General features: G+C 38.3%; 1 protein-coding gene across 1 annotated transcript in view; it reads right to left on the reverse strand.

The window, feature by feature from the left end:
* KCNK12 (potassium two pore domain channel subfamily K member 12) overlaps positions 1-9,742 on the reverse strand; it is a 58,977-nt gene extending 49,235 nt beyond the window's left edge. The window contains exon 1 of the mRNA XM_070734714.1: positions 9,400-9,742. Within this exon, the coding sequence (XP_070590815.1) occupies positions 9,400-9,742 (343 nt within the window). The remainder of the gene's footprint in view (positions 1-9,399) is intronic.
* Positions 9,743-11,337: the final 1,595 nt, after the last annotated feature.

The raw sequence follows: 11,337 nt of genomic DNA on the forward strand, positions 1-11,337 counted from the left end.
AATAGGCATTATAAAACTCACAATAAAATCCACTCTAATACAAATTAGAAATTAATAGGTATATATGTTGAATAAAATTTAGTATGAATGCAAATACAAAAATTGGCTGCCTAGGGAAGAACTAAATGCTGTAGAATGGTGCCCTCAACTCCCAAAACATGCAGATATTCCAGAAGGATATCAATTATTTCCAAGGCTACCTACTGTACAAGTCTGAAACACTTCTGTTAAAAGGGAAGGTTATAAGCCATATCACCCTTCTTAATATGGCCACATACAAGGAGAACATCTATTGCCTCCTTCAGGTCTGCTCTGGTCTTCCTAGAGATTGACCACCTTTGCTACTATTCCCTTCCTGAGATTTTTGAAAGAGTCTCATTGGCCAAGTTCACGAAGCTCAATTCATCAATCACCTCAGAATTAAGAAGCTGAAATAAATCTCATATAACCTTGCAAGATGCTCTTTGCTCCTTAGATCTCTTCCACACAGACTACTAATCTGAGGTCAGTTAAGTAATTTTGCCAAGATACCTATTTCTAGTGGTTTTCAGAATGATCTTCTTGGACTTAGCACATAAAAGGAAGTGGTGGCATTAGCCTACTGTTACAACAAGGGCAAACAAGAAAGCTTTGCTGTTCTTATTGCCACAGTGTAAACTCAGATAGAAGATTTCCATGGTCAGTCAAGTTCAATTCTGCTCTTTCTTTATCAATACCAATTCTCTACCATTGTCTCTTCTGCTATTTCATCTCCCAGAGCTCTTTGGTAAACTTAGAATGCTCCTGAAATTGGTTGATAGAGAGAGGCCAATCTTATCATGGGGTCCTCTGTTATTTTGAGAACCCACATCATATAAAGTTTGTTGCCTCAAGCCAGGATTCTGAATTGGGCCTGCGGATGGAGAGAAAGAATTCACAGGACAGAATCATAATAACCAGTTTTAGTTAGAATTCTTGGAGTTTTGCAATAGACAATTATTCCATATCAGTGTTCAGAGACATCTCTCCTGCCAAAGAGATGACTTAACAAGGGGGGACTGGCAGTTGGAAAAAAACAAGCTTTAAGCCTGGGAAGCAGCGCTGGGTTCCACTTACCTTTGCCACCAATTTGCACCGCGACGTTTCGCTCACGCGCGATCGCTACGCTCATGCATACGCAATCACTACAGCTGTACACATGGCACGTCCCCTCATGCAATTCTGTTTTTGTGCGTGCTCAATAGGTATAATCAGCCCAAAACACAGCTAAGGAACTGATCAGCTGTGCTTCGGGCAAAGTAATAAAGTTAAATATCAACCCAGGGGCCGGCGGGAGGGCCCTTTTTCAAGCAGCACCAGAGGAAAAAACTTTCAATCAGTAAAAATTCAGGGGGGGGGGGGAGAAAGATGGTGACACCCATGGAGTAGTACCGACCGAACCAGATCTGTGACCCCATCTTGATATCACCAGGAGGTCACTATCAGTTCGGATGATCCAGTCCAAACTGGGAGGAACCCACCCCTGCTGGGAAGTTGGTTGCCGATCAATTTCCAGTCACAATTCAAAGTGTTGGTCATGACCTATAAAGCCCTTCATGGCATCGGACCAGAATATCTCTGGGACCGCCTTCTGCCACACGAATCCCAGTGACCGATTAGGTCCCACAGAGCTGGCCTTCTCCTGGTCCCGTCGACTAAACAATGTCATCTGGCGGGTCCCAGGGTAAGAGCCTTCTCTGTGGCGGCCCCGACTCTCTGGAACCAGCTCCCCCCGGATATTAGAACTGCCCCCACCCTCCTTGCCTTCCGTAAACTCCTTAAAACTCATCTCTGCCGTCAGGCATGGGGGAACTGAGGTATTCCCCCCTCCCCCGGGCCTATACAATTTATGTATGGTATGTCTGTGTGTATGTCTGGTTTAATAATGGGTTTTTTTCATTTTTTAAATTTATTAGATTTGTTGTGAATTGTTTTATTGTATGTTGTGAGCCGCCCCGAGTCTACGGAGAGGGGCGGCATACAAATCCAAGAAAGAAAGAAAGAAAGAAAGAAAGAAAGAAAGAAAGAAAGAAAGAAAGCATGGAAAATAAACTAAAATGGATTCCTCCCTAATATACTGAAGTATAAAAAAGAAGGACTTTCAAGATTTTGCTGTCTCAATAAAGTTTAGTACAAAGGATTAAAATAAGCCTAGGTTATAGGTGTGCTTGGCCTCAAAAATGGCCTCAAAAATGGCTATAGGTATGCTTTAACATTAGCAAAATACTAAAAATATAAAACAGTTTACTATAGGTACTGAAACTCCAAATCCAGAGACTAGTTACTAGAAAAGGTGAAGTTGATTCCTTTTGACATTTACCGATTTTGCTCCATTAGGGAAATGGGGAATGGGGAACAATATAAAAATGCAATGGAGTCATACCAAATAGCCAGCGATTCACCTTCTTTTAATCTTCCTTTGCTTGTCCTCTCACCTTTCAGTTGAATAGGCTGCTTCCTTTGAATAGCTATTAGTAGCAGCACACTTCAGTTAATGTGCAACCATTGTTGCATTGAATGAGGAAATCTTTTGGAAGCTCCAAAAGTGCCTTTTAGTTTTAGTAGTGCATATTCCGGGAAACATTAATTTACAAAAACTGATGCTTGATGTTGAAATATGAAGGGTGGGTTGAGGGATTCATTGTTGTTATTGTTGTTTTTTTTTATCAACAATTGACATTTAAGAAAAGTCCACAGAATAGTAGTACAAGCAGTACAATAGACTTCATACAATTATATGGTTGAATTAGTTTCTTTATGCCTTCGGTTTGGGTTATTTATATTTCTAAATAAATTATAGGATTCTATTATTGCCTTTTAGGTCAGAAGTATTTTCCAAATTTATAAAAGTTATTGTTAAGCACATCACAGGAAAGAATGTAGCATTTTAAGTAAAAATGCTAGGCATTCAAGATATGTATATTACTATAATACTGATTTAAAAAAAAAACAACAGAAGAAAGGTAAGCTTTAGAATCTCATTCACACAATTTTGCATGGGGAAATTATAAGGATATTCACTACACGACATCTAGACATCAGTGACTGGATTTTTAACTATTAAAATATATAGACCCTATCTTTCTATAGAGTATGCAGAGCATCCCCTACCCATGTTTAAGTACATTAAACTCACTTTATATTATTTATAAATTAAGAATAATTTAAAATGAAATTATTAATGCCTATTAAAAGAGATTAGTTGCTGAAAAAAATTCAATAGCAGCAGATAACAAGAAGGCAGTACACTTTTTATTCCTTTGGTAGATATAACAGTATTGGCCCATGAGAGAGTAAAAAACCAGAATTAAACATCCATTATTGGGCAATAGACTTTTAGGACCAAGTACAATGCCATCAAAGTTTGGATGTAAACTTTCCAGCTATCCAGAACACTTTTTAAAGATTAAGTATTAAAGAAAGAAGGACATAAGGGAGGAAAGCATTTATTAACAAGTTTTGCAATTAATTTATGTTTAGTTTTCCGTGACAAAGCAATGGGAAGTATTTTTGCTCTCAATTCTGTCTTCTCTGTATCTATGAAATTATTGTGTGGCTGTTTGTATGTTCCAGATCCTTTCTATTGAAGGCTGTCATCTTACGGTACCAGAGATACAGTCCACCTCTCTGTCATGGTGACTGCTCTCTGGAACAGCATCCCCCTAGAGCAGCGGTTCTCAATCTGTGGGTTGTGACCCCTTTGGGGGTCCAATGACCCTTTCACAGGGGTCACCTAAGACCATCGGAAGACACATATTTCCAATGGTCTTAGGAACTGAGAAACCGCTCCTCTATCAGTCTCCATGTCGGTCCACCCACATGCAAATAGTCTATTGCAAAAAAAATAAAATCTGTACCATGGGAACTTCTGAGCATGTGCAGAAGCCGAATTTCCAGCACTGTGCACACATCGTCATCATGTTATGGGCTTTTTTTTTGCTATTTAAAAAAAAAACATTTTTGGCACTGCGCATGAATGTGCGTGCAAAGTGCACACCCGCCCATGAGGCATGGCCATGCAATGCAGGACGAAGCAAACAACCAGTGAGGTAAGTGAGAACCCACCCCTGAGTTTCCTAATAATATTATTCTTTTATGGTTAGGGGTCACCACAACATGAGGAACTGTATTAAAGGGTTGTGTCATTAGGAAGGTTGAGAACTACTGCCTTAGAGATATAGATGGCCCTTCTCTCTTGGGGTTCTAAAAAGGACTCAAGATCTGGTGTTAGCCTCAGGCTTGGTATCAATGTGTTTGTGGGTCCCTAATTTGGTGTGATTTGTTATTGTTATGATTGTTTTAGTCCAGGTACTATATAATTAGTCCAGGTACTATATATAGGTACTATATATAGTACTGTACTATAGGTATTGTATATAGTATAATACTACAGTATATACAGGTACTATATATAGTATAGTTTTAGCCCAGGTACTATATATTTAGTCCAGGTACTATATATTATGATTGTTTTAGTCCAGGTACTATATATTTTTAACTGCTTTTATTAGGTTGGTATTTATTAGAGCAGTGTTTCCCAACCTTGGCAACTTGAAGATATTTGGACTTCAACTCCCAAAATACCCCAGCCAGCTGGCTGGGGAATTCTGGGAGTTGAAGTCCAGATATCTTCAAATTGCCAAGGTTGGGAAATACTGTGTTAGAGCCTAGATTCTATGGGAGTGGTGGTTATAGTAAATTTAAATTTAGTGTATGCAAATATATGAGGTGGGGGAAGGAACAAGTAGCCTCTTTTTTAAAACTTTTCTCATTGGATGAGAAGAAAGAGAAGGATAGAGCAGGAAAAAGAGAGGAAAAATAAGAGTACCAAAAATGGCTGCTTCTTGTTAGAATTGCTGTCACTTCTATCTGTTCACTTAATCCTTCTTTTCACTGGATAGTGTGAAAGACTGAACCCAATTAAAGCTGAGGAAGCTGTTCTTTCTCATTCATCTACTCCGAGGATTTGTAACTTGGTTCAGATTTTTGCAGGGTTTCTACTGTCTTGCCTAGCAGTGCTAGCACTACAGTTCTCAGGATTTCTCAGGAAGAAGATATAGTATACTTTTAAATCAGGATCTGGTAGTGTGAAAAAAGAGAAAGTAAAGGAAGTAAAAGAGAAAAAGAAATGGGGAGGGTGGAGGGAGTCTCTGTTGCAAAATTGGTGTTAAAAAGAAGCCTCCAAAGGTAAAAACCCAGAAAAATAATTTGCAACTACCTGGTTTCAAAAGTGAGGAAGGATTTAGAGCTAGATCCAACAATTATTTTCATTTTATTATTTTTTCCCCTCATTTTTATTTTCAATAATTTTCCTAGCAACTCAAAGTAGTACAAATGGTACTTTTCACCACCTATTATAGATTATTATGGGTAATGATGACTGGTCCTAGGTCACCTAGTAAAATTGATTCTTGACATGAGATTTAAATACATTTTACCTTAAACCAAAATGCTCAATCGCATATCATCCACTTCACAATCCTGTGGGTGTTTAGGGAAAAATTAAAAGATACATTCTCTTGACTTCAATGAGACCAAAGGATGCATTTAAAAAAACATTCTTTTCCCCCCAGTTTAATTGTTAAGAGGAAAGTGCTCAGAGCTGACAGAGGGTGTAAGGGTTAAAAAAAGTTTATATGGTAGCTTTGTGCAATTAAAACCTTATTTCTTTGTATGTAACATGCATAAAAAGAGAAAGGCTGTGAGAGTGCAGTTGTGCCAACCATCTTGACATTTTTTAATCCTCCTTGCAGATGCCTGGAAAGTGATGGAGAATATAGGAAGAGGTTATAGAAAATAATCTCTTCCTGTAAAGATAGAGGCCACTGCTAACCATCTGCTGCTAATCTCCTGTTGATCAACACATATTCTAACATCACCCTGAGCTAATTGTTATGATTTATTTATTAAATTTTTATGCTGCTCATCTTAGCAGAGGTGACTCTGTGTGCCTTTATAATGCTGTAAGCATAATATTTATATACCCTGTTTCCCCGAAAATAAGACGTACCCCGAAAGTAAGGCACGTCAGAGGTTTTGCAGAATTTGCTAATATAAGGCACCCCCTGAAAATAAGGCGTAGTCAAGTTTACATACGGTACGGGGGAAAAACATACGGTACCATTCAAAGCTGTTCATAGCGGTACCGTAATAATGTGGCGTCCCCTGCTGGCCTTTCCATCGCTTTGTACCATCCAGTACAGCAGACACAGTCTGCTGCTATCTCACCGCCAATACAGTCTCCACTACAGTGCGTAGACTGTAGTTCCTCTGGTGGCCAGAAACTGCAATAGCGGGAGTATACTGTTGTACCATATAAGTGCCATTGTTTGTGTGTGTGGGTGCCATACTGACAGGTACCGTACCATAATCAGTGTACCGTACGGTAAACTTTCTTTGCGGGTGTTAGCTTTTCTGCCTGTGAATTTGTCTTATTTGAGAAATATAAGGCACCCCCCGAAAATAAGACGTAGCACAACTTTTGGAGCAAAAATTAATATAAGACAGTGTCTTATTTTCGGAGAAACACAGTATTTAGGTGGATTTAATGCAATATCCTCCTATATAAAGTAGAAGCTAGTGTTAAAAGAAGTGGGGCCAGGAAAAGTGTTGACAGGGAAAGCAACTTTCAACACTAATATTTCCCAATATCTACATTTCAAGGAATAGCACTATCTTATTATTTTATTTGCGAAGGAGACTGTATATGTTTTTAAATTTGGGGTTTTTTTTAGATTGTTTTAAATATTGGACTTCTGAACTGGTTTTTGTATTTTTATATCTTGTGAGCCACCCTGAATGTCTAGTAGATTGTGACCAATAATGCTAGTTCATAAAGTGGTATTCTTTATGAAAAAAAAATAAAGAAAATTGTTTAATAGATTGTTAGCTGTATGTGACAAAGTCAGCCATATCTGCTAGTATTTTTTTTGCAGTTACAGTAAGGAAGTAACCAGGACAGGGATAGGCAGGAGTTAAATTTGAATCTACTGGTACATCACTATGTAATTGGAATATACACAAAATTGGCCACTTCTGTCTAGAAGGTAGAAAGCCCCCCCCCCCCCGAAAAATGTCCTTTATGCAACACTTTTAGCATCATCTATCTCTCAGGGCAAAGCTTGGAAAGGTAGAAGGAAAGAGAAGAGAATGACAAGCAGCAAAGATAATGGTCTCAGTTACAGCAGTGATGGGTGCGCTATTGTAAGACCTGAAGGACAAATTTGGGACAGGTTGTCCTGAGAAAAATAGTTAATTAAAAGTTAACACTAATGTAATCTACATAATTACATTAATCAAATTCATTAAAAATAATTAATCAATCAAATTGTAGGGCACCAAAATGCCTGTAAGTGGACAAAGTAATATGTAATTTTTTTCTGAAAAATGTAAGGATATTAATTATTAGAATCCTTGCTGTCACTACTTTTCTAAAATACTAAAATATATGGAACATAGCAATCTTCAAAATATAATGCATATCTCATTTTATGACATAATCATTCAGTTTACTTCGCATCTAAGTGATAGGGGCTGTGACATTTAACCTTGCATTACATCAAAGGGAAGTAGAATTAAATATTTATAGATATTTAATTCTACTTCCCTTTGATATGATGTAAGGTTAAATGTCACTCCCCCTATCACTAGATGGGAAGTGAACTGAATGATGGGGACAAGAAGAAAATCTAAATGCTGTAATACTTTATTGGTACTGAATAAAATTTCATTCTGAAGGAATTTCGATAGCATTTATTCTGGCCATCTAGTTCAGCGTGATTTTAAATTTGTCATCAGAAAACATAGAACTATTTTAGCAACATCAAATTGCTAGCCGACACAAAATCAGGGATGCAGGAAACAGGAACTGGACATTTTATCCCATTCACTCTATTTTTGATTCAGATATAAAACACAATTAATTGTCCATGATGGCAAGACCAGCTCTGTTTATGAAGGCATCCTAACTTTCAGATCACTTTCCAAACTTCAGTTGCTATAGCAACTTAAGAAAGCTTTCTAGAAAAAGAAACAACATCACTTCTGAACTTCACCCATTCTACTTCATTAAAATATACCAACTGTTTATGCTTGTTTGGAGTTTTGAAAGCAACATGCATATAGTGTGTTACACAAATCTTGTTTCATTGTGAAAAATTAAAATCACCAGTAAATGTCACTAATATATTAATTGCTAATCTTTCAGAGAGCCAAAAAAAAAAATTCCTTTCCTCCTTCCCATGTAGACCCTTCCTTTGAATTTTGACTGTATTGTTTTCTTACGCACCATTTTTGCATGTCATCAAAAAATGCATTTCAGCTCTCATACAATACTAGTGCGAGGTTAATTGGCATAGGACATAATAAAGAAAAGGATATATTTGTGCATTAATTAAAAAAAGTTTTATTTGGTTTAAAGGCTGATTTGCATACTGATTTTAATCTTATATCTGAAAATGCCCTTTTCAGGAAAACTGTTGCATTGACATACCTAATAATATAGGAAAGCTTTTCCTGCTTTGAATGCAAAGACATGAATTTGACACTTCAGCTTTCAAGCATAATAAGCATTTCTCTTTTAGCAAAATTCAAATTATATTTTTGTAACTGATTTCTAACGTAAAGTTGAGGAGTGATGTCTTTCATTTCCAGCCAATGATGTCGATCCTGATGAGTTAATGCCTTTGGAGAAAACTAGGTTAGGAAAACTTTCTGTTTACTTCTAAATATACTGCATATGAAGATCTTGTTTTACTGTAATTGATTTCCATTGATTTTGAGGTAAAGCCCTTGAATTAATGACATTTAATTATGAATACTTATAGTATATTTGTATTTTAAAATGTAACTCGGAAATAAATTCCTTCAACCTTTTATTTAAAAATGGATGGGATAGAAATAGTAGAGAACAATGGTTGTTTAGTGGGTTATGACTCTTCATCTGCACAATTATTATTCTAAAATAAAATGTGAAATGATCAGTTTTAAATAAGAGGATATGTCCAGATATGTGGTCAATAAAATTCTTAGTCAGATTGGTCAATACTTTCATTTATTTTTTGCATTTATAAACTGCTCTGTGCTAAAGAGGTTGAATGCAGCATACATAATATTTTTTCCTCCACTTTCTTCAATGGCCCTGAGATTAGGGGAAAGTGATTGGCTAAAATTTGGCCAATGAATTTCCATGACCAAGGGTGAACTTGAAACTGACTCTCCCTGATTTTAGCCAAACACTTTCTCACACTTTCTGGAGAATATTAAAATGTGAAAGGCTACCTTTGGTATTTGAAAGAGAAGGTAGGACGGTAGGACGGTAGGAAGGTAGGATGGTAGGAAGGTAGGAAGTTGGGAGGAAGGAAGGAAGGAAGGAAGACTTACCTATTGTTGAAACCACTGTGCCCACAAAATAGAAAGCTCCTGCGAAGTCCCATCTTGGTCGAAGGGCATCTACCCTGATACCTGCGGCCATGGCTGCCTCATAGCTTCTTAAGAAGGCCTTCAGCTCAGGGAGACTAATGTTTAAAATCTGGCTAAAGTTGTGAAGGGTCCAGTTCCAACGATGCTGTGCTTCTGCTTCAGATGGGCTCTCAATGGCTGAGAAGATGGTAGCTCCAACAGTCAGGTATGCCACAATGAGTACTGCTAAAAGGACAAACCTACCATTGTCCTCATTGAAATGTGACATGCAGCAGCAGCCCTTAAGTCTCCTGATAGACATCATCCAAATTTCAGCACCACAGAGGTGATGGAAAATGACCAACACCTCATTGGGGGGACTGGCATGGAGATATTATCCAGTTAAAGCATCTAATAGAGGCAAAAAAAGATCCTTATTTTGAAGGGTTTCCCTTCTGAGTCATGGGTATTTGCTTGTCATGCTTATGTCAATACAGGCTTCCATTAACTTGATTTCCATTGAACTCTCCCACATCAGCCGAGGCATATCAATTTTCACAGAACTATTTCGGGAATTCTGTTGCCTCTGAAGACCACTTCCAAGCATTGGCTGTGCCCTGTAAGGAATAACTTTTCTCTTCCACCTCAGATAGTTGCACTTGGCCATGTTCTTTGTAGTCTAGCCTTTATCCTGATCAAAGAGGTCCAGGTCTAGTTGAGAGAAGGAAAAAAACAACAGTCAAAATTTAGTGTTGCTGAGGGCCAATAGAATCTAGGATAGTCCTCCTCTTAAAGGATGCCAAATGTTCATTTCACCTCCCATCATTTCCTTTTTGTGCTTGCCTCAGACTTTGCAATGAATCTCCTTCCGTTATGCATCACCAGCATCGCTCTTCTTTCCTGAGTCCTTTAAACTCTATGCAGGTAGCATACTCATGTATTGAATACACTTGGAAAGCTACAAGGGACAGCTGCATTCAACACGATTTATAAAGGAGAGCAAATGCTCAGCACATTTACTCAAATGTCACCACATGACAATGGAAAAAGCCGGTTGGATAAATCAATTTTAAGTAAAGCTTTATCCAACCAACTTTCCCCATTTTTTTTCTGTATGTTTCAACTAGATGAGTATTCATCAGCTTCATGATTGAGAAAAACCAGCACCCATGTAACTTCACCCATGTAACTTCGTTTACATCTCCGCCAAATAAACTCACTTTCCCTCTTTCTAACCACTCCCCATGGATATTTGTTCAATAAGAGATTTGGAAGTTTGGAATATTCAAGACTGCATTTGTTTGTGCTGCATATTACTTCTCCCCTCCGCAGTAAAGTTATTCCTGTCCCTGGTAAATCTAAATTAAAATGGGGAAACTGGAGCCCTTCCGTATTCAACCACCACTGGATATGCAGTTTTGCATGAAGAGAGCAGAAAGCAGACGAGAAGGCGAAACGAACCAGTTTCTCTAATTCATCAAAACAGATACCTCCCCCCACACCTCAGTCCCCGGCAGCCCGCCCAGCATAGCCTTCCCCATATTAGTTCATTCCCTGTAGATGACAATATAGGGGAGGGAAAAAGCAAACGAAGCAAAAAAGATGTAGTTTGCCAAAGCATCTTCTTCAGTGGTTTTTTTTTGTTTACCTTTCTTTAGATTCAGGTGAAGTTACCTTCTTGGGACTCTTCTTTCAACCTCCGATTGAGTAGCTCGGGTTTTTTGCCATTTGCTCCCGGCAGAGTCCCGGCCACCCGCGCCTTTGCCAGCCTCACCAACCCCAACCTGGTTTCCCTCGAATCTCATCATAAGCCAACAAACACACCATGTCCTTTTTATTCACAGCAGCTCGGGGTCCTCCTGTAACGTGCAGTTGTAAGTCCCGGACGTGAATGACGGCAGGGTTGGGTTGGGTGGGTGG

Source organism: Erythrolamprus reginae, chromosome 1 (assembly GCF_031021105.1).
Source record: "Erythrolamprus reginae isolate rEryReg1 chromosome 1, rEryReg1.hap1, whole genome shotgun sequence".
NCBI lineage: Eukaryota > Metazoa > Chordata > Lepidosauria > Squamata > Dipsadidae > Erythrolamprus > Erythrolamprus reginae.